General features: G+C 36.9%; 1 protein-coding gene across 4 annotated transcripts in view; it reads left to right on the top strand.

The window, feature by feature from the left end:
• PPP2R3B (protein phosphatase 2 regulatory subunit B''beta) overlaps positions 1 to 24,680 on the top strand; it is a 99,326-nt gene that overhangs the window by 39,765 nt on the left and 34,881 nt on the right. The window contains exon 1 of one of the 4 annotated variants that reach the window (XM_039319615.1): positions 14,787 to 15,042. The exons of the other annotated variants lie outside the window; for them this stretch is intronic. Coding sequence (XP_039175549.1) covers positions 14,896 to 15,042 — 147 coding nt within the window. The 5' untranslated portion in view covers positions 14,787 to 14,895. Of the gene's footprint in view, positions 1 to 14,786; positions 15,043 to 24,680 lie in introns of those variants that run through there. 4 annotated transcript variants of the gene reach the window in all.

The raw sequence follows: 24,680 nt of genomic DNA, 5'->3' as shown, positions 1-24,680 counted from the left end.
ATAAGAAAAATAAAAAGAAAAGGAAAATATTACCAAAGACCTTCTTTGATCTGGCACATGAACTTAACCTATCGGATCAGTGGAGAAAGAGAAATTTTAAAAAAAAGGATATACATTCTTTTCAAACCCACACAAATCATGGTCTCGAATAGATATGGTATGGACAAATGAAGAATTGGGACAGGATATAGAGACTATAGAAATAAAGCCAAATATATGGGCAGATCACAACCCGTTGGAAATAGTTTGGAAAGAACGTAAAAAAGTAAGAAAAAGATGGGTAATGAATTCTCATATTTTGAAGGAAAAAAAATTTATTGTACAGACTAGAAGGGAAATGGATTATTTCTTTAAAGAAAACACAAAACAACAAACATCAATACAAACCATTTGGGACACAGTGAAGGCGTATTTAAGGGGACTAGCAATAGCTTATATAGCAAGAAAAAATAGGGAGAAAAGACAAAGGCAAAATATACTACAGGAAGAGATTAAAAAATTTGAATCTAAACTACAAAAAGAGCCTCAGAATGAATCAATCAAAGTGGGAATGGCATTAGCTAAACATAAATTAAATGTGATGGAGCAAGAAGAGTTAAAGAATTGAAATTGGCCAAACAAAATTTTTTTGAACATGCAAATAAACCTGGGAGATGGCTCTCTTATAAACTAAAAAAAGAGAAAGAGAAAAAAATTATTCAGGAACTTTATGATAGAAAAGGAGAGTTACAACACAAAATGGACAAAAAGAAAGAAATAACTCAAACCTTCTTCGAGTCATTATATAAAAAAGATGAAATAGACGGGGAAAAGATTAAACAATATTTAAAGGTTAATGGTCTGCCAGAATTAAAAGAAGGACAAAGAGACATACTGAATGGGGAAATAACAGTTATAGAATTTAAAAGGGTGGTGCAAAAACGAAAAAACAATAAGACCCAGGGACCGGATGGCCTTCCAGGGGAGCTATATAAAACCTTTCATGAAGATTTTGAAAAGATATTACTGGAGGTGTATAATGATGTGCTGGAGAAATCTAAAGTACCAGACTCCTGGATAGAAGTCATCATATCTCTTATCCCAAAAGAAGGCACAGACCCCGAACAGGTTAAAAACTATAGGCCAATCTTGCTGCTAAATACGGATTACAAAATTTTTACTAATATAATGGCTGAAAGATTAAAGTTAATTTTACAGAATATAATACATCCAGACCAAAATGGTTTTTTACCCCAAAGACAAATTAGAAACAATATCAGAACGGTGTTAAATGTCCTAGAGTATTATGAAATGCACCCAGGAAAACAGGCAGCTTTGATCTTTTTAGACGCGCAGAAAGCATTTGATAGCCTCAATTGGCAATTTATGTTTCAACAGATTGAAGATATGAAATTTGGTGAGAAATTCAGTAACATAATAAAGGCAATATACAGAACACAGAGGGCTAGTGTGATAATTAATGGAGAGAACACAAAAAGTTTTGAAATAAACAAAGGGGTAAGACAGGGATGCCCAATTTCACCTCTACTTTTTATCTTGACTCTTGAAGTATTTATTATTAGTTCAAATTAGAGCGAATAAAGAAATAAAAGGGGTACAGGTCAAAACAGAGGAATATAAGGTACAGGCATTTGCTGATGACCTGGTTTTCTTCATTGAGGAACCTATAGACAGAGAAAATATTTTGATGGGTGAAATAGAAAAATATGGAATAGTGGCAGGATTAAAAATTAATAGAGAAAAGACTAAAATGTTAGTAAAAAATTTAACCGATAAACAAAAAAGGAAACTGGAAGAGAATTTGGAATTACAAGTAGCGAAAAAGATTAAATACTTAGGAATTTGGTTAACCTCAAGGTGTTCCTCAATAAAAGAAGACAATTATACAAAATTGATACTAAAAATGAAACAAGATCTTGAGACCTTGGAGAAACTCCAATTATCACTATTAGGCAGGATTGCATTGACTAAAATGAATATACTACCAAGATTATTGTTATTTCAACAATTCCAATAAAATTAGAGAAAACTTTTTTTAAAGAATTGGATAAAACAATAAATACATTTATTTGGGTGGGCAAAAAAGCCAGGATAAATATGAAAACGCTACAAGATAGTAAGAGTAGAGGTGATCTTGGACTCCCTAAATGGGAAATCTATTATTATGCAGCAGGGTTATTATGGATCAAAGACTGGATAAACTTGGATAACGAAAGGATACTAATGAGGGACATGATTTACAGATGGGCTGGCATGCATTCCTATGGGGGAAACAGAAGAAAATATATACATATTTCCAGCAACATCACATAAGAGGAGCATTGATCGGGATATGGGAAAAAATAAAAAAAGACACTATGGAAAAATTCCAAATTGGTTTTTGCCAATGGAGGCAGTGATTCACCCCAATACATTAGAGGGAAAAAAGATGATTAGGTACAAAGACTTACTAGATAATAGAGGAAATCTTAAGTCAAGAGAAGAGTTGGAGGAACAAAGAATACCCATAGACTGTTGGCCGTATTTACAAATTCAATCTAGATATAATAGGGATAGGCAAGAATATGGAATAAGTCAGACCCCACATCAACTTGATAAAATTCTAATAAGTAAGGAAGGAAAATTATTATCAAAAATTTATAAATACTTATTAGAGATAGAGTTAGAGGAAGAAATAGTGAAGGGGCCAATGATAGCGTGAGCACGAAATGTGGAGCGAAATATAAATTTAGAGGAATGGGAAAGATTATGGAACATAAATTGCAAATTGACGCTATCAACTGCATACAAGGAGAATCAATATAAAATGATTTATAGATGGCATTTAACACTGGCGAGATCGGCCAAAATGCATAAAAACATGGACCCGAAGTGCTGGAAATGTAAAATCAGAGAAGGAACATTTTATCATATGTGGTGGCTGTGCCCTAAAGCAAAAAACTATTGGGAACGAATAAGAGATTGGATACAGGAGATAACCTAGGTACAAGTGGACTTTAAACCGGAATCATTTCTTTTGGGCATAATAAATGTAAAGATTGAAAAACAACTCCAACACGTCATTATACACATTTTGACTGCAGCGCGGATAGCATATGCTCAATGTTGGAAGAGTGAAAATACACCCACAAATGACATGATTATGTATAAAATCTTGGAATGCGCAGAAATGAATAAACTTACACTAGAATTAAAAGACAAGCAGGCGACAGAATTTTATGAAATTTGGAATAAATGTTATAATTGGCTAGAACAGAGAAAGAAAAAAATATAATTAATGATGTAAATAAAATGTAAATAAGATGTAAAGAAAGGTTAAAATGTACAGCACTGTTCTATTAAAAGAAAAGATTCATGTTTATGTATTTTAAGTTTGTTTTGGTGTATGCTGTATGGTGAAAAAGAAAATTTAAAAAAATTTAAACATTTTGGCCTTTTTGGCATTCAGGGAGTGGGATTTAAGGCCAATTTCAGGCTTTTTTCAGAATTTTTATGAGTAAGAATGGGAACAATTTACTTCTCAGAAGTATCCCACTCCTATTTCCACCCTTAAAATGCTTTTTAAAAAGGGATTTCTCAAATGTACATTCTTGTTTTTGTATCTATAATGTGTACATTGTGTTTTTTGCAAATATTGTCTTTGAAATTGACTCTCAAAGTCATTTATTTAGGTTCTGAGTATAGATGCCACTGAAAGAAGGCAACTGGCCTATCTTTGTAGGTTATGCTAGGCATTCATCTTTACAAATGTTCTGAATTTCTGTTGAGCTCAATTTAGAGCAGATGTTGAAGTATATGCATGGTCTTTAAGAAGCTGGTTTTGCATTCCAGGCTTTCATTCTCTAAACTGCAGGACTTCATGGAAATTACAGAAGAGTATATAGCGCATTGTTCCGAAACTATAATTAAAGGGAATTATTAACATGAAACACTCAGTGTTACACTGAAAATGTACACATATCTATTTAGAAACAAGCTGCAATGACTTGAGTAGAATTCATTTCTAATAGATGCATATATGTATGGCTTATACTAAGATGGTGTCATAATCTAATATTTAATTTTAAATAAATTTTAATATCTAAGTGCAATTTTTAAAAAGTTGGTGTAAAAGTGGTGTAAAAGTTTTATTGATAAGATATAATTTTCCAAAACCATGTCATTATGCTAACCTGTAACACATATTCTTTCAATTCTCATTCTCTCTCTCTCTCTCTCTCTCTCTCTCTCTCTCTCTCTCTCTCTCTCTCTCTCTCTGTCTTTGTGATCATGTGATGAGTTAATAAGAATATATACTGATTCAAAAAGGAAGTCATAATAAGTACCTATTATACTAATATATGTAACATACATTGGATAGACTTATGACTCACTTGCTCTTTGGAAAAGCCTTGTTTTTATTGCTTCAGAAGACAGTCATAATGAAAGAAACTAGATGTCCATTAGAAAGCCATTCCAGAGGATCAAAGCAGCCACTGAAAAGGAACACCAGCAAGCCTCATCCCTCCACACTTCCCTATAATGGAGAACCACTAATAATTGCTCCTAGATAAATTAAACTCAGGGAAAACTGCAGATAGCACCAAACCAAGTAATACTTTATAGTCCTCTACTTACAACCACAATCAAGACCAGAATTTCTATTGCTAATCAAGGCAGTTGTTAAGTGAGTCACGTCTGATTTTATGACCTGTTTTGCCACAGTTGTCAAGTGAATCATGTAGTTGATAAGCAAATCCAGTTTCCCACTGACTTTGCTTGTCAGAAGCCAGCTAGATAGGTTGCAGATGGTATCACTTGAACCCAGGATGCTTGAGGCATCATAAAGAAATTCCATTTGCCAAGCACCCAAATTTTGATCATGTGACCATGGGGATACTGTGACATTGTAACTTCAAATGATTGGTTGTAAGACAAGAACTACTTATACCAGCACTTTAAATTACATCCAGAAGCTTATAAATAACCAGTTCTGGGCCCACAGTATTTATGTAAAGTGGTCCACTTGCAAAAACCAATCAAGACAAAAGCCATTGTAACTTCCAAGAGATCTTCAAAGTCAGCCCCAATGTAGAACATATCTAAGTAAGTCATAATAGGATCATGGATCTTTGTAGCCTCATCTCTTTCCCTCCAGGTAAAGTGACACAGCTTTGGTGCACCTGTCAGAGCTGTGACTCTGAGTTGCAGCCTCCAACTACAGATGTTTTTCTAACAGGAGCTGTAAGTCCAGAAGAATCCCAATCATGGACCTTCCCCTTTCTCTGTAGTGCCAACTCTTCAAGATACACCCCTAGAGTTGTCAATTCTGAGGAATAAACAATAAGACTAGTGTATTACTAAGATTAATTTTAATTTTGCTTTCTTCATCCAGACCTTGATATCCTCCATGCACTGGGATAGGACTTCAGCAACATCAATACTGTGTCCTGGGGTAGCATTGTAAAAGGTGGGCATCATCAGTATATTGATGATACTAAATCCCAAACCTGTCAGAATCCACTTATATTTCATCTCTAGTTATCAAATATAGAAAACCCCAATTCTGCCTTCTCTGGATTCTGCCATAAGAGGAAGAGAAGGGGGTGAACAAAGGGGCTTTATGGCCCTCACTTCCTTCAGTATACTTCAAAAGAACTGAATGTGTGTATTGCAAAAGAACTAACCATAAGAATGGGGGCATTTCTTTTCATGTAGTTTCTTTGAAGTCTCCATCCAGCCAGGCAGTAATGAAAGGGGGTGGAAGTTTAATGCCTGAGACTGTCGCTGAAAGAGGGGGTTGATTGGGTGGGGCTACTGGGGAACCCCTTAAAATTTTGAATTGGAGAGCTTGGACCCCAAGTCCTGTCTAGAACGCCTGCAACCATTTTCTCTTAATAAAGGATTCCTGTTGGAAGAATTATTCCAAGAGTTCTGTCTTGTTAAGATGCAAAGTGGGGTGGGTCCTTACATTAGACAGGATTTGCAAAATTAATCCACCTGGAAGGGAGACCCTTGCCGGGGGATTTTGCAAAAAATTACCATGTCAGACAATGGAGCAAGAAAGGGGGAGAACTACCTGGAAAGAGAGCCGCTGACCCAACTGGAACCTTGCCAGATGTTGGGATCTGAGAGGTCAGATTCCTCAGGAGAAGAAGTGGTAGAGACACGGGACCACGAGCCTCGCTGGTCAATGGGCGTTGGAAAGAAAAGTGAGTGGGGAAAGGAATCAAGAAAGGTGACCCTGAGACGGGGGACCAAGCAACCAGAATGGAAGCAGGAGATGGAGAAATCCCTGCATGCAAGTGAAGAGGGAGAAAGCTGGGCACCGTACTCAGACTGGATCCTTGAGAAAGCTATCGACCTGATGAAGAGAACTCTCAGCTCCTTAGGAGAGGAGAATCCTGAGCCCTACGGCCACCCCAGCTCCTGGAGCCGCAAAGGGAGAGACACCGAGGGGGACGTGGAACCTGCAACCCCGGGGACATCTGCTGATCCAGTAGTCCCCACCCCCTACCGGACCACAGACTGTTGCTGAAAGAGGGGTTTGATTGGGTGGGGCTACTGGGGAACCCCTTAAAACCTTGAATTGGAGAGCTTGGACCACCAACAACGGAGGCACCGATCCATTCCAAGACATCCGCCGTTGCAGGTGAAATTCAAAGGGGAGCCAACACGCTTGGGGATTTTCCTAACCCAAGTCCTCAGCTACATGAAGGAATACGGGCGGGACATCCCCAGCAACAAAGCCCGCATCCGGATCGTGCAGTCTGCCCTGGATAGACCGGCTGCAGATTGGGTGGTGAACTTGCATGACTCCAATGCCCCAGAACTCAGTAACTTCAACCGTTTCAGGTCCTCTCTGAGAAAACGATTTGAAGACCCCCTGGCTGATCGCAAAGCCTGTGAAAGGATAAAAACAATGAGGCAAGGCAAACGCCCGGTGGCTGAATATACACAAGAATTCCAGGCCATTGCCAGCAAACTGAATTGGCCAGAAGACATCCTCCTTAGCCATTTCAAAGACGGACTAAATTATGATCTATATGACGCTTGCCGGCCCCGAGGGGACCCACACCCACTTGAGGAATGGTACATCGTGGCAGAGGAAGCAGAGATCGACATAGTGAAAAGACACCGCCGAGGAAAACAATGGAGCCACCCCCCGCCTGAGTTGACACACGAACCGGTGAAATCATCGGCTACAGCCAAGAAGCAAATAGGGTGTTTCAAGTGCGGAAGAGAAGGACATCGAGCTGTAGAATGCTGCTCCAAAGCCCCCCAGCACAACCCAGACATATCCCCAATCAACAAATCCGGAAAGTCTTCAGCTAAGCCAAAAGAAACTGCCATGAGAATGATGGAAATTGCGGAACCCCCCACTTCTGCTCACCAAGGAGAAAGGACTCCAGCCTACACCACAGGGCCGGTGGACGCCTCAGATGACAGCTCGGAGGGCGAACCCCTGGTAAGTGGACACATCACACCCATCCTCAAGACAGTGACTATATTAATTCCCCCCATGCCCGAAGCAGGGAAGGTGAAAGCCTTAATAGACTCTGGCTGCACCCGCTGCCTCATTAGCCCAACACTAGTGGGGAATCTGGGCATCCCATCGAGGAGACTGGAACAACCAATCTCATTTGGCCAGTTAGATGGATCCATAGCGGGGGGGGGGGTGCCAGCTACCCTAGCCACTCTACCAATACACCTCTCCCTGGGCAAACATGAGGAGGACATAACGTTTGTGGTGACCCCAGGCATGGAATGCCCAATGATCCTAGGGATGGAATGGTTAAAAAAATGGAACCCCTGGGTAAATTGGAGGACGACAGAAATCAAATTCCCGAAGGGGGACCCTATGGACTTAAAATCCCAAGGGAGGCTACCAGAATCAAGAATAGAAAAAGCATCCATAGGAGAGGAAAAGAGACTAACAGAAATACCAGAGGAATACAGAGACCTTGCTGAAGTTTTCAGTGAGGAGAGGGCGAATGAGCTCCCCCCCCCCACTGACCCACAGACTGTACCATTGAATTCAAGCCTGGGGCAAAACTCCCGAAACCCAGATTATACTCCATGAGCCCAAAGGAGAAGGAGGAAATGGAAAGATTCATAAAAAAAAACCTAGAGAGAGGTTTCATTGAGCCAGCCAAGCCTAAAGTGGCTGCCCCGGTCCTTTTTAGAGAGAAGAAGGATGGCTCTTTATGCTTATGCGTGGATTATAGGGCCCTGAATACAATCAGTGAAAGCAACCTACCGTAAATGCCGGCGTATAAGACGACTTCCGCGAGCGCTGAAATCGGCGCCAAAGACGGGGGTCGTCTTATACGCCGAGTCGTCTTATACGCTGGAAATACTGGTAGTTTCCGGCGTATAAGACGACGTTCTAGGAATGCGGCCTGGCTATAAAGACGGGGGTCGTCTTATATGCCAGGTCGCCTAATACGCCGGCATATATGGTATATCCTCTGCCCCTCATGAAAGACATGCTGTCACACCTATCGAAAGGGAAATTTTTTTCTAAACTAGACCTAAGGGAAGCTTACTATCGCGTGAGAATTAAGGAAGGGGACGAATGGAAGACTGCATTTAACTGTCCCATGGGGTGCTATCAATTCAAAGTCTTGCCATTTGGATTACAAGGGGGCCCTGCAGTCTTTATGCAATTAATAAATGATGTTCTAAGGGAGCACCTGTTTAAGGGGGTCCTTGTTTACTTGGATGACATTCTTATCTTCACCGAAACAAAAGAGAAACATGTCAACCTTGTCAGAGCGGTTTTAAAGAAGCTGCGAGCTGCCCACCTATATGCCAAACTCTCAAAATGTGAATTCCACCAGGAAAGGATAGACTACCTAGGTTATCGCATGTCCCCCCAGGGCATTGAAATGGACCCAGAGAAGGTCAGAGCAGTATTAGATTGGGCACTACCCCGCACAAGAAAGCAACTACAAAGTTTCCTGGGCTTTGCAAACTTTTACCACCAATTCATCCCCTCATTTGCCCAGATAGCCTTGCCCCTCACTAACTTACTAAAAACGAAGGGAGCATCCTCAGTAAAACCTAGCCAGCCACTAACATGGACAATGGAGTGCCAAGCAGCATTTGAGAGACTAAAAAGACTTTTTTCTGCCGAACCAGTACTAAGACACCCAGACATGGACAAGCCCTTCGTAATACAGGCAGATGCAAGTGATATGGCAGTGGGGGCTGTTCTATTACAAGAAAACGATGATGGAGTATTGCAACCCTGTGCATATACATCCAAGAAACTCACGGAAACAGAACAGCGCTGGCCCGTATGAGAGAAGGAGGCATATGGTATACGTTGGGCATTACTCACGTGGCGACAGTTCCTGGAAGGCAACAAAATCCCCTTCCAGGTGTGGACTGATCACAAAAATTTGGAAGCCCTGAAAACGCCCAGGAAACTCAATCCCAAACAAGCCCGCTGGTCCCAGCATTTTCACCAGTTCCAATTTAAGCTCAAACATTTACCAGGGAGAAAGAACTTCCTGGCAGATGCACTATTTCGCATGCCTCAATATAACAGCGCACGAACCACAGACTCTAAACCAATAATGGCAGAGTCACAACTGGCAGCACCAGTAACCACAAGAACCCAAGCCAAATTAAAACCACAACTGGACAGCCAAACTGGAATTGAATTCAGAAAAAGTTTGGAAACAGATGGATGGTTCCAGAAAAACAAAAATGTGTGCACAATGAGAGACGGGTTGCCTTGGGTAGGGGAAAAGGTATATATACCAAGAACCCAAAGAGTCACTTTCATGCAGCTTTGCCATGACACAAAATCAGCAGGGCATTTTGGATTTGTAAAAACTTTACACTTAATTAAACGGCAATTTTGGTGGCCATCCATGAAAAAGGACATTGAAAGTTATATAGCCAGTTGTCCCAAATGTGCCACGGCAAAGAGGTTGCAAGGGAAAGTGCCAGGACTATTGCAAACAGTGGCAAGTCCCTCAGCCCCCTGGAGAGAAATAGCCATGGATTTTATAGTGGAATTGCCAGAAAGCAATGGGAATACTGTTGTCTGGATGGTCACGGACTTGTTTTCCAAACAGGTGCACTTTATCCCTTGCCAAAAGATTCCCACTGCAAAAGCCTTAGCAAAATTTTTCATCCAGCACATTTACAGATTGCATGGGGCACCCCAACGCATCATCTCTGACGGGGGTGCAATTTACGTCTGCATTTTGGAAGGAATTTTTATCCCTCTTAGGAACCACTCAGGGACTGACATCTAGCCACCACCCACAAGGAAATAAGGGGGCTGAAAAAATGAACTCCGTGCAAAATTTAAGATGTTTTCTTAGTTTCCAGCAGACTGAGTGGGTGGACTTACTCCCTTTTGCAGAAGTTGCCTACAATAATGCAGTCCACTCCAGCACAGGTTACACTCCTTTTCAAATAGCCACCGGTCAAAGTTTCAACCCCATGCCAGAATTAACCCCAAACGAACCAACGATCCCATCACTGAAAGAATGGATGGGAAAACTACAAAACACCTGGCCAATAGTTAGAAAAGCACTAGATGAAGCTAGGCAGGCATACAAAGCACAAGCCGATAAAAAAGGGTTGAGCCTACACCATTCATTATAGGTGAAATGGTGTACCTATCTACAAAATACCTAAAGTCCCTACAACCCTGTAAAAAACTTGGACCAAAATATATAGGGCCTTTTCCAATTAAAAGGATCATAAACCCAGTATCAGTAGAATTACCAAAAAATCCCAGGCAAATACACCCAATTTTTCATTGCAGCTTGCTGAAAAGAGAGCATCAGTCAGCTTTACGGCCAAAAATCCCCCCACCACCACCTCCACTCATGGTAGAGGGCGAACAACACTTCGAAATAAAGGAAATCCTAGATTCTAGGAGATATCATGGAACGACTCAGTACCTAGTTACCTGGAAACACCTCCCTGCCTCACAAAACAAGTGGGTCCATAAACGTCATGTCAGAGCCCCGAAGCTATTGAAGAAGTTTCACACAGAGTATCCTAACAAGCCTGACTAACTTTTATACCTGTTTTGTTTCTTCCAGATGGATCTCTCTTAATTTTGAGGGGGCCGGATGTCAGAATCCAATTATATTTCATCTCTAGTTATCAAATATAGAAAACCCCAATTCTGCCTTCTCTGCCATAAGAGGAAGAGAAGGGGGTGAACAAAGGGGCTTTATGGCCCTCACTTCCTTCAGTATACTTCAAAGGAACTGAATGTGTGTATTGCAAAAGAACTAACCATAAGAATGGGGCCATTTCTTTTCATGTAGTTTCTTTGAAGTCTCCATCCAGCCGGGCAGTAATGAAAAGGTAGTCGAAGTGTAATGCCTGAGACTGTCGCTGAAAGAGGGGTTTGATTGGGTGGGGCTACTGGGGAACCCCTTAAAACCTTGAATTGGAGAGCTTGGACCCCAAATCCTGTCTAGAACGCCTGCAACCATTTTCTCTTAATAAAGGATTCCTGCTGGAAGAATTATTCCAAGAGTTCTGTCTTCTTAAGATGCAAAGTGGGGTGGGTCCTTTTTCGCCATTGCCAGCAGTGGGGTGGACGCAGCTCTGGGATGATGAAACCGGCCCTGGCAGTTTGACAGCCCTGCTTTAGATGAGCTCTGTCAGTAGTTTCATGTAAATATTAAATAGATGTGGAGAGACAACTGCATCTTCTAGTACCCCACAAGAGGATAGGCAACAGGCTGATCTCTCCTGCCACCTCACCAATGATTGAGTGGAACTATCCATCAAGGAAGGAACACAACCACTGAACAGAGGACTCCCATTCCTCTTTGCAGGTTGTCCAGAGGATACCATGGGATATCTCTAGAGCAGATAGTAAAGTGAGCCATAAGTGCTTTGAAAACAATGCAATGGTTTTTAGAGGTCAATATGACTTTATTAGGAAAACAATATCATTAGACTAATGATTTTTTTCATTAGCCAAGTTCATCAATATGTTGTGAAAATGCTGTGGATAGGATATACCTTGTCTCTTAAAAGCATTTTACTGGGAATCTATGTTATGCAATCAGTCATGTTTAACGAACAGAATGTCAAGTTCTCCAGGACGTTCTGTTTTAACAAGGTAGTTAAACATGACTGATTGCATAACATAGATTCCTAATTTATTTGCAAACAGCAGTCATAAAGTGATAATCAGTGGTTTCTTCTCAAAGTCAAATGAGGTATCAAGTATTGGCTATATAAATTACTATAATTTTTTTTAAGTGAGACCACGTTGGCAAGGAATCCTACTTTTGGGGTTGGTTAACTCTTCATGTGGTAGGGATCAAGGCTGGGTGATGAGAATGATGTAACTTTCTTTTAGTGAGTTCACAGAATGCTCCAACACAAGGAATCATTTGCAAACGGTCATGGCCTTAACTGGCTGCTCTACAAATAATTAAAAAATGTGGAAGATGATCAGTTTTCGCAATTTCCAGATGTAGCCTTATCTGATGATGGGGTGTGTGTGGCTCAGTGTGATTTCTTGTCCCATCTAAATAAATGTCTGAAAGTGATTTAAGATATTAAACCCTAGTGGAGAAAAGCTGTGATATTCTTTCTGCAAAAGGCCTGTTAAAAGGATAGAGATATAATACAGTCTGCCGTGCAGCAATAGCTTTCTGCCTTGTTTATAAAGTCCAGTTAATGAGCATAGATATTTTAAAAGACTGAAGCTCCATTAGGTAGGTTTTCTGTTCCACAGGTCAAAATGAATTATACCATTTAAGACTATGTTAAAACTTAAACCATAACATTTATTTCGCACATCAGATGTTTGCTTTTTGTTAAGCCCCTTCTATATTAATCAATTCTTGCTTTTTACAAACCTAGCCAGAACATGAACCAGAACTACTTTCCTAGATGTTTTATTCATAGGTCACATAACTTTCACCTCTTTTTCCATATACCCTTGCTAATTTGCTTGGGAGGTAAATTGTTGTTCCTGACAAAGCTCCACCAATTTGGCAACTCCTGGCTGCCAGAATTTCAAAAGTATCTGTCCCAGCTATGTTCTTGGACAGAAAACACTGTTGGCAATTTGACCAAATTGTAGTCACACAAAATGCAACTCCTTGGCTGGGTGATGTCCCTGCATTCCACTTGATAGTGATCCTGCTGATCTCCATCAGCTGCCCAAGACTTCACAACAGTTGCAGAAGGGAGAAGTTAAAAAGTGACAGATACTAAAAATGAGTATGAGAAAATAGCATCTCAATTAGCTAGTTGATTGCTAGCCTTAAGCTATTTATTGAGTGTTATGCTCTTTGCTGACAAGGGAGAGGATGAACCAATGGGATTGGGCTAGCTCTGCTTCCTGGTTTAAAGTTGGTCTATAGATGCAAACTGCTTCACATAGTATTCAAAGAAACTTCTCTGCCTCTCTTTTTTAACAGGCAAAGAGAAAATGCTGCTTGTATCACAGATAAAACTGTATGCATAGATTACCAAATAATATAGTTTTATTAGTTAATATACAAAATTCACATAAATAACAAAATTGAGCAAATCATTAAAAACAAAGTACAATAAATATATTTCTTAGTGTAATATGAGTCTCATGAAATGAGTTCTTCAGTCTGATTTTAAAGTTGGTTGGAAAGAAATAAAGACTGTTGTTGGTTACCCATTTGTGAAAAAGTATTGTTGTATGTGCTGCTCATCAGCTATTTTGGTTCTCCCTTTGGATTCTGATTCATACGGTAGTCAAAACCACAAATGAAAATTAAGCTATAGAAAAGAAGAATCTACATATACACCTACTTTTCATTGATAGATTGTAGTCAATTAATTAATTGTAGTCAATTAAGAATGGATGATCAATTGATTTTTACTTTCTAGTTAGTTGTTTCTAACCACAGTTATATGGTAAAATTGTAACTATATCTGGACAAATTCTGTTAACTGATAAGTATGAAAAAGGAGTAAGTTTTACAGAAATATTTTTCCACTGAAAAAATAATGAAAAACACCAAAAACTAAAGAAGATCAAATTTATAAAATTAAACAGCATTTTTGAATAGGTTGCTATTAGCCATAAGATATTAATATTTAATTTTATACTGGTCTTATACTTATAGGAAGGATGTAGATGATTTGATTCAGTTGACATGGCTGAACTTTATTCATATAATATTTCAGTTTTATTGCTTGTATAAGATGAAATATATTTACACTGGATAAGGGAGAGTTTAGGCATTGATAAAATCTAGTCAGTGCAATATTCCTTATTAAAGGAATATTCAGGGATATTTCCTTTTAATTTAAGTGTGCAAGAAAAATAATGTTTTATTAAGCCTCTATTTATAGTTATATTTTATATTTTTATCATTTTTCACAAATGATAATCAAAAATTGGTCAATATCAACTGATCTTGAAAATGACTTTAGATTCTTTTGGCTTTGTAAATGCAGCTTACTTTCATAAGAAATGTTATTATTTTGTTGTGGGGAAAATAGGAGGAGGAAAATGTATTAGATATGTTTGCAGCTTTTAGTTATATATAAAAATAATAAAGGCAGAATACAAATAAATAAATAAGACTACTTTGAGATTGTTCCTCCTTCATTGTTTTTACTAAACCAGATATTTATTTTATTGATGGTTAAAAACATTACTTTTATGAGAGGCTCACATATATATCATACCATTAAAACATTGGAATGTGTGAAGTAAGGGACAGATTCCTAAGTTACTTTCCTGTCTGTGTTTGCAGTCCTGGCAAGTTCCCTTTTAATGTATGGAGCAGGCTACGCTGAACTGGCTCTCAGAATAACACAGAAGTAAAACACAACTGCTACTTTAAGTGGCACTGTGTGATAATAGGACTCTGCTGCTTACTGGCACTCAAGAGCCTGGACTGGTGCACACATAAGCATTATATGAAATCTGAAAGCATGAGGGTAAAGGAGATTTCTTTACGACAAGACCCTGATCTGCGAAAGGAATTGGCATTATTAGCTCGAGGATGTGATTTTGTTCTGCCTTCCAGATTCAAGAAGAGGCTCAAAGCTTTCCAACAAGTTCAGGTTTGCTTTCTGTTATGCATTTGGCTAAAATATGAATTTGGGGTTTTTGGAAGGGAATAAAATTCCTGCTTTGAGTGGAAACGAGATCCATGTGCCTTACTACTTAATGATTCGAACTCTGAAAAATCTGGAAAATGTTCAGCCTTGTATAAAATTGAATAAATGCCTAGATCAGAATCATTCCTAGAAAACTACTTTAGTTTTCCCCCTCTTTTTTTTTAGCCTTCTGATACATGGTATGTCCAAGGATGGTGAAAACATATAACCTGATCCAAGCAGGGCTTTTTTTATATTTTTTATTTATAAAATTTTATATTATTTTATACATTTGAAAATAAATAATGCATTACATGTTATTTGTACTGTAAAATGACATAAAGGACATTTGAAAGGAATGTTATAAGTGAGTGAACATTATTTTCTTATGGCAGAAATCATATGCTTCAGAAGTGTTTGCTTATGATTATTATCTTCTGTATAGCATATTTAAGATCAGATAATAATGTTCGTTACCAAATACAACATACTGAGAACTATTAACTGGCTTCAGTGTTCAGTTCTTTAATTCTTTCAACTTGCTTTTCTAATATTTTGTCCATTTACCAATGAGGGAATCTCCACAAGGACATAGTTGGCCAGAAGATAAAATTTTCTTTCTTAAAGCTGAAAATATAATTAAAGTATTGACTTCAGCTGACTGTTGTCAATAGCAAAATGTTAAATCTGCAAATTATACAGTTCATCATCACTTTTTTTCAGGAGTGTGTAAGTAAATACTGGTCTTGTAAATACTGTTTTCCAAGAGTTTTTCCTGATCCCCTGATGTTCAGGAAGTGATTTTGAAATGTATGTGTTCATGCATGCAGAGAACTTGCATAGCATGGTAGATTCCTGAAGAGTCTAGTTTTCCCACTGTATGCCTATGAATATATGGATTGTGCAAGGTCAATCAGAAAGAAGGAATGATATCAATATAGCTGCAATAAGTAATACATGATGGCTCTCCAAAATACAATGATAAGCTCCCACATTCCACTTTCCTTGTGAGATTTGGATATGGGCTGAAGGCTGAACAAAGACTTGAATTTCTCAAATGTTCCCCCTCTCCAACATGGGTGAGAATGAAAAATTATAAGCAAACAGGACATGATTGAAATGTTTTGATTTGTGGGTTTTAGCTTTTCAATCCCTCTTTTTCTTTCAAAAGAAAAGGAGTGTTAAACTATTCTGTGGATTTTGTTTTTTGTTGGTTTTGTCATTGCATAATTGTCTGACTTGCTTTATATTTAAAATCCACTGATTTAAATATTTTTGACAAAATGCACTTTCCACAATAATTTAATAATATGTTCTGGCATTCAGGAGAGCAGTTGGAAAAGGCTAGATTAGATCAGGCATCCAATGAATTCTTCCTGGAGAGAAAGATTTAAGCTATGCCTTATTTTGCAGTCAAACTATCAGCTTCTCTCAGAATTGCTGCTTTTGTTTCAGATGTCATCTTTGCACAAAATCTTCAACTGTTGTGAAACTATTCATTTGAAATTATGTGAATAACTTTTTAAAGAAGAAAAGTTTAAACATTTTAAAATCCACGTACAGTAGTATAAAACCTCAAGTTGAATTTAATTCTTGGTCATTCCATTTAGTACACTGGCAATAATACAGCAGAGAATTGTTTCCCTCTGGAATTATTTTTTTTAACTTTCCTCTTTAGCAGAATGCACAGCACTTTTCAGTATTAACGTTTCCTTCTAACCATTTGAAGTTCTTTTGATGACAGTATGCAGAAATGAATATTGTGTATCTTATGTACGCAGGGTGCTCCCTAGATATATATAGCAAAATAGATTAAGAAAGAACTCCTAAGGTTCTTGAAATGATAATATGAAATAGGTGAAAAGGATATGTCTTTGCAGCTGCCATTCCTTCTCATTGGTGGCTTGCCTTCCTCTCCATTGGAATCTTTATGTCCTAAATGAATTCTGACTATGAAATCAAGAAGTATCCAATTTTCAAATGTTGCTAGTGGTGTTTGTAGCAATGAGTAGAGATGCAGAAACTTGTTTTGGATTGGAGAACTGTTTTGTTATAAGATCTATTTCTTAAAGAAGCACTTAAATATTAAAATTGACATGTTTTATTTTATTTTATACTTTTATGGTTTTCCTTTTAATATTCTATTGTGCGCTAAATGAAAATTAAAGATTTATAAGACATTGCATATGACCATCAGTGCAAATATACATTGAGGTGATGTCAGCAATGTTGGCCCCTCAATAAAAACTTAATAAAAATAGTCCGTTCTTGCTGAATATTTTCTATTTATGCATCCTATTATTTTGATCTGGCTATTTTAATTTATTTAATTTAAGAATGAGAAGAGCAGTATTTCATTTACTGTTGGCTTTTTCTTCAAAGCCCCCTAATCAAATAAAACTATATAAGAAGCAGTTCAGGAGAGACAATTACAGCCTGGGAATTTGTAGACTTCTGTTGAGTTTTTAGAACTTTCATACACAAATCAACTCCTACTTTGCCCCCAAAATTCAGAGACATATTGCCAGTATCTGTCATCTGATCCATATTTTGGTGCTCCCTAATATAGTTATTGACTTCAACTGTTGGATAGGTTCATGCAACTCCTGCTGATACATTTTATTTTTTTGTTGATGAGAACTGCCTTTCAAATAAGATACTTTGAACCTGATTGTGATTGATCCTATATTTCAAGTGGGAATTAAATTCATCACAGGTCTCAAAAGTTGGATGGCAGCTTGTCAGAGTTAATGGGTTCATCTGTGCCACGAGTGTCAAACTCGATTGTATCATGTGACATATTGTGATGTACCACAACGTTTTTTGCTTTTGCGGAACTGGGGTGGGCGTGGCCTGCACGTGACACATCCAGCCTGCGGGCTGCCAGTTTGATACCCCTGATCTATGTAATTAATTACATAACATAAAATATTCAGAACAAACTCATAGACTTTGAAGGGCTATTAATGATTGAGCCCAAATGATTGCTTAGTACAACAATTAGTACAGAGTTGTGGGTGCTCCATCACTGGAAGTTTTCAAGAAAAAATTGGATAACCATTTGTCCAGGATGATATAAAGACTAAGGATATAAAACTAGAAAACCTCCAAGGTCCCTTCCAACCTATGATTCTACAAGAATCCAAGTTAAAGCATTCCTAACAGATGGCTATGTACCCCTACCTAAATACATCCAGTGAATGGAAGCCTTTTTTTATTTATATTTTTTATTTTTAAACCAACAAAACAAAACAAAACACACATACATACACAGTATATACTCCTCCCCCTTTTTAAACAGCGATACGTTTACGTAACGGTAATCTTCTATTATTTACATTTCTCCTCATTCTTCTTCTTTAGAATATTTGTCCTTATTGCCCCGTTGTTTCTTATTTACATTTTTCTTCTTTCATACTCTACTTCTTACTAAGAATAATTCATATTATTATTATTATACATTATTATACACATATTTTCACTTTTGACCTTTCCATATTTATTCTCTATTATTTCTAGTTTCCCACCAGTCATACCACTTGTTCAATGTTAGATAGTACTCTGTGTCTTCCTTTTCTTTTATCTCTTTTGTTAATTTGTCCATCTCAGCACAGTCCAGGATTTTTCTTATCACTTCTTCCTCTGATGGTATATTCTCATTTTTCCAGCACTGTGCATATGCTATTCTTGCCACCATTATTTTATGTAAAATTAAGTACCACATTTCTTTACTATATTTTCTGTTTAAAACACCCAGCAAAAAGATCTCTGGTTTCCAGTCTACGGGTTGGTCTATTACTTCTTCGATCCATCTTCTTACTGTAGTCCAATATTTTTTCGCAACTGGGCATGTCCACCATAAATGATAATATGTTCCATGTACTTATTTACATTTCCAGCATGTTGGCGAATTGTTCTGGAACATCTTGGCAAGCTTTGCTGGTGGAAGATGCCATCTGTAAAATGTCTTCAACTGGTTTTCCTTGAATGCCGCTGACATAGTCAATTTTATGTTTATTTCCCATATTTTTCCCATTTCTCCAATTCGATATTATATCCAAAATTTTTTGCCCATCTAATCATTGTGTCTTTGACAACCTCGTCTTCCATTTTATATCTCAATAGGTATTTGTATAAATTGCTAATTAATTTTATTTCTGTTCCATGTATAATTTTATCCAATTCTTGCGGCTCTTTTTTTATTTCATATAATTTTTTGTCCTCTGTATATTTAGATTGAATTTGTGTAAATGTCTACCAGTCAATCTCTCTGCCAATATCTTGTTCCAATTCTTGTTTTGTTTTCAGATTTCCGTTCATTTACTAATTCCTTGTATCTAATTATCTTATTTATATCCAGTAGGTTTGGGTGTTTCAGAGCTTCTGTTGGGGATAACCACATTGGAATTCTTATATAATGTTTTTGTTTTATTTTTTACCAAGTCTGTAGCAATGCATTCCTAACTATGTGTCTTTGAAAGTATCTGTGTATTTTATGTTTTTCGTCCCATAGGAATGCATGCCACCCTGCTTGCAAGTCATGCCCTTCTATTGTTAAAACTCTAGTATTTTTCAAATCCATCCAATCTTTTAGCCAAGTTAAGCTCGATGCTTGGTAGTATATTTCCCACTCTGGTAACTCCAGTCCCCCTTTATCTTTCATATCTTGCAAGAGTTTTAATTTAATCCTGGGTTTTTTCCTTTGCCATATAAATTTAGTGACCAATTTATTTAATTCTTGAAAGAAAGTTTTCCCTAATTTTATTGGAATAACCTGGAACAGAAATAATATTTTTGGCAATACATTCATTTTGACCGTAGCGGTCCTCCCTAAAAATGAAATTTGCAAATTTTCCCAATTTTCTAAATCTTTTTTTATCTGGTGTAATATTTTATCATAATTGTCCTCCTTAATCGAGGAACATTTTGCTGTAAGCCAGATCCCTAAATATTTTATTTTCTTGGTTATACTTATCTTTGTTTTATCTTCCAGTTCACTTTCCTGTGCCTTTGTAAGATTTTTGGTTATTAATTTGGATTTATTCTTATTAATCTTAAATCCGGCTACCTCACCAAATTCTTCTATTTTTTGAATCAATTTAAAGCCGGTTTCTAATGGATCTTCCAAAATAAATACCAAATCATCAGCGAAGGCCTGGACCTTATATTCTTCCTTCTTAATTTTTAAACCCTTTATTTCTTGGTCCTCTCTGATTTTTCTAAGGAGTATTTCTAATGATAAAATAAATAGAAGCAGGGAAAGTGGGCATCCTTGTCTTACTCCTTTGGTTATATCAATTTTTTCTGTCATTTCCTCATTTATAATTACCCTAGCTGTTTGTTTAGTATATATTTTCTCAACCATCTTTCCAAATTTTGTCCCAAAATCCATATAGTACAATTGTGTTATAATAAAATTCCAATTCAGATTATCAAATGCCAGTGTAGCTTGTCTTTCAGGATGGACTTCATAAAATTCTAAAGTGTTCAGTATTATCCTCATGTTATTTTTTATTTGTCGTCCTGGTAAAAATCCATTTTGATCTGGGTGGATATAGTTATTCAAAAAAATTTTTATCCTTTCTGCTATTATTGTTGTAAATGTCTTATAATCTGTATTCAGTAAAGAAATCGGTCTATAATTTTGAATTTGTTGTAGGTCTGAGTCTTCCTTAGGAATGAGGGTGATGATTGCTTCAGTCCAAGTTGTTGGTATCTTCGCCTCTTCCAGCACCTCTTTGTAAATCTCCAACATTATCCATTGTAGTGACCCTTGTGTATTTTTATAAAACTCGACCGGAATTCCATCTGGGCGTGGTGATTTGTTCTTTTTTTTTTCAATGCTGTTTCTAATTCTATTGCAGTTATTGGTCTATTTAACATTTCCTTTTGTTCTACGGTGATTTTGCTCATTTTTGCTGTCTCTATATATTGTTTGACTTTATCATCTGCTATATCTTCCTGATGGTATAGCTTTGAAAAGAAATTTTGTATTATTTTCTTTTTTTCTTCCCGTCTATATTGTACTGTTCCACTTTCGTCTTGTAGTTGATGTATTGTTCTTTTGCCTTTTTCTTTTTTTAATTTATAGGCCAACCATCGACCAGTTTTATTCGCATTTTCTAAGTAATTTTGTTTCGCCATCCTAATTTTCTGTCCATTTCTTTTTGTGTTGTCAGGTTAATCTTGTGTTTTATAATATTCCATTTTTCTTTTATCTTTTTATTTTGTGGGTCTTTCTGTAGATTACCTTCTATTTTTTTAATTCTTCTCGTGATTTTCCTTGTTGAAGTCTCCTATCTTTGTTTTTCTTAGAGTTGTATGCAATTGTCAATCCCCGAATGTAAGCTTTTGTAGTATCCCACAAATTTTATGTTGATGTCTCTTCCTTTTTATTTACCTGAAAAAATAATGTCAACTCCTTTTCTAGCATCTGTATATATTGTTTATCTTTACACAGTCTTTGATTCATTGACCATCTTTTTCTCTGTTTCGGGCCTTTCCATTTTATTATTATTGGGTTGTGATCCACCCAATCATTAAGCCCTATTTCAATTTCCTCTATCCCGTTCTGTATGTCTGTTGTTGCCCAGGCCATATCGATCCTAGACCAAGATTGATGCGGATACGAATAGAACGTATATTGTTTGTCTGATCTATGTGTCTCTCTCCATATATATCCTGAAGGTTGAGTTCTGTTACTATGTCAAAGAACGATTTTGGTAATATATTTTTCTAATGGAAGTCTATTACTTGCTTGGGTATTTACCTCCACTATCATATTCATTTTATTTATTTATTAAACTGTGTGCCACCATTGTTAGTTTTTTTTTTCTGGCTTTCAATCAGAATCTGCCTTTCTGCAGTTTAAACTGAATATTTTGTGCCCTGCACTCTGGAATTATGCAAAATAAAGTTTGATCTTATGTATAACATGCTTTCATATAGTTCAAAGATATAGATTCTCAGTCTTTTCTTCTCATAGCGAAACATGCCCAATACATTCAAAGCCTTTTCATAGGGCCTAAGCCTTCTTATCCTTCTCTGAACCTGTTCCAGTCTCTGTGAATGCATCTTAAAATTAGGGACATAATATTTGACACGGGGTATGACTGAAGAAATATAAATTGGAAATAGTTTCTGATGATTTGGAAATTATACTCCTGTTTTTGCAACCAAAATTGCTTTTTCCTTCTTTGTAGCTATATCACGCTGCTCATTCATAGTGAACAGCAATTTGAATGTACTTCCTCTAAGTACTGTTACGTCAAGTATATTATATCCTATATAAGCACATTAAAATTTGCTTTTTAAGTGAAGAACTTTATATCTATTTCTGTTAAATGAATCTCATTCAATTGTGTTTACCTTGTTTCTTTAAAAATATATTTTTATATATATTTTATATCACCCATCCCTTGCTTAACTAATCCCGAGAATGTTGTAGGATACTTTTGCCAAATTGTTTACTAAAATCAAGATATTACATTTACAGCTCTCCCAACTACATTTCATTACTTTGGAATCCTCCCAGATATCAGTGTTATATAACTGAATTATAATTCCCAATGCATTCCTTTGTCTCTCTTGGAAGATAGGGCAACATTTGTCTTCTTCAGTTGTCTTAGTATTTCACCAGAATTCTTAGAGATAAGATGTAAAATTTCAATCTGATTTTGAACTAACCCTTTCAGTCCTTTAGGACATAGCTCATTTGGGCATGGAGATTAAAACACATTTAAAATAGTATACATTCCCTTATAATCTTTTTTCCAATCCTAAACTTGAATTCTTCATTGTCCATTTTACAGTTGTCTGTGGTTCACCTTCCCTCTTATTAGAAAAAATTGAACCAAAATAAATAAGTCAACTTTTTATTAATTTTTAGCATTTTGCTATCTCCATTGAATATGGTGTAGGGTTTCCTGCCTGAGCAGGGGGTTGGACTCGATGACCTTCAAGGTCCCTTCCAACTTTATTATTATTATTATTATTATTATTATTATTATTATTATTATTATTATTATTAGTGTACTGATTGTTTTTCTTTTATTCTGAGTATATCTAAAAAAGATCTTTTTTGTAGTTCTTAATCTCCTTTGCCAATAATGTCTTTGGAGGTTTTTCAAGAAATAAGACAAGAATGCTAGTAACTCTGCTCAGTACTACTACTTGTCCTTGGAGCTCAGCATTGTGGAGGATTTTTTTAAAGCACTTTTAGTAGTTACCTATATTATAAACAGTATATTTTGCTGTTTTACAATGAGACAAAATGTAAGTAGAAACCAGTTATGTGTACATAGTTTGATATACACAAAATCAATTGAGTTTTCCAATCCTTGATATACACAGAACAATCAATTGGCTGATCATGATTGTTTGATTTTGTGGCTCATGTAAAATGGAAAGAAACAGAGTTTAAATTGTAAGTCAGTTTATTGGCTTTTAAATTTTGGACTGGATTCACAGAGCTGTACACAATGTTTTGTGCCTACCCCAGGGCTCTTCTGTGCTTCCTCTTCATGAATAAGACTTTCATTTATCCCATTCTAGCCTCCAGTAAGGATTTCTTTTCTAATGAAGTACAAAACTTCATCAGTAGATTATGTTGACATACAAACATAACTTTGAATTGGTTTTTTATACAGTATTATATATAAAGGACAATTGGCAACTCAGTTAAATATAACCAATACTGTTCCCAGATATTTGGATGTCCATTATTCCTAAACATTGATCATGCTACCTGCAGCTGCTGGAATTGTTCAAAACATCTGGAGGACCAAGTTAGATCTCTGTTACCTCAGAATGGATAATAATAATAATAATACACAAACACAGAGTCTAGGCTTTCTTCAGCCATGGCTGTTTTGTATTATAAAAATTATAAACTGGTACTTCTCTTCCAATAAATTGCAAAGCAAGCTGTAAGGACCCACCCCACTTTGCATCTTAAGAAGACAGAACTCTTGGAATAATTCTTCCAACAGGCATCCTTTATTAAGAGAAAATGGTTGCAGGCGTTCTAGACAGGACTTGGGGTCCAAGCTCTCCCATTCAAGGTTTTAAGGGGTTTCCCAGTAGCCCCACCCAATCACCCCCTACTTCCAGCGACAGTCTCAGGCATTACATTCCCACCCCCTTTTTCTTACTGCCGGCTGGATGGAGACTTCAGAGAAAACTATGTGAAAGGTAATAGCCCCCTTTGTTATGATTAGGCCTTTTTGGTGCTATCCACATTCAGTCTCTTTGAAGTATACTGAAGGAAGTGAGAGCCGTAAAGCCCCTTTGTTCACCCCCTTCCCTTCATCGTATGACAGAATCCAGGGAAGGCAGAAGTGGGGTTTTCTTTAGTTGATAACTAGAGATGAAATATAATTGGATTCTGACACAAGCATTCCATTTTTTATACTAAAAAGTATAGAAATATATTCCTTTTAAAGTCAAAATACTCAGCAGTATACTTGCAGACCTACAGTTAATAAAAACCATTTTATTTATCTAAATACATGAAAGAATGGAAACTCAGTGTATCATTGCTGTAGTGTTACTATGTGTTAATATTCAGGTCTATTCACTGAATAAAATTAATGTAATTCAGT

This window comes from Crotalus tigris, unplaced genomic scaffold, assembly GCF_016545835.1.
Source record: "Crotalus tigris isolate CLP2741 ecotype Arizona unplaced genomic scaffold, ASM1654583v1 scf7180000023606.2106662, whole genome shotgun sequence".
NCBI lineage: Eukaryota > Metazoa > Chordata > Lepidosauria > Squamata > Viperidae > Crotalus > Crotalus tigris.
This window is presented reverse-complemented; position numbering and strand designations above follow the sequence as displayed.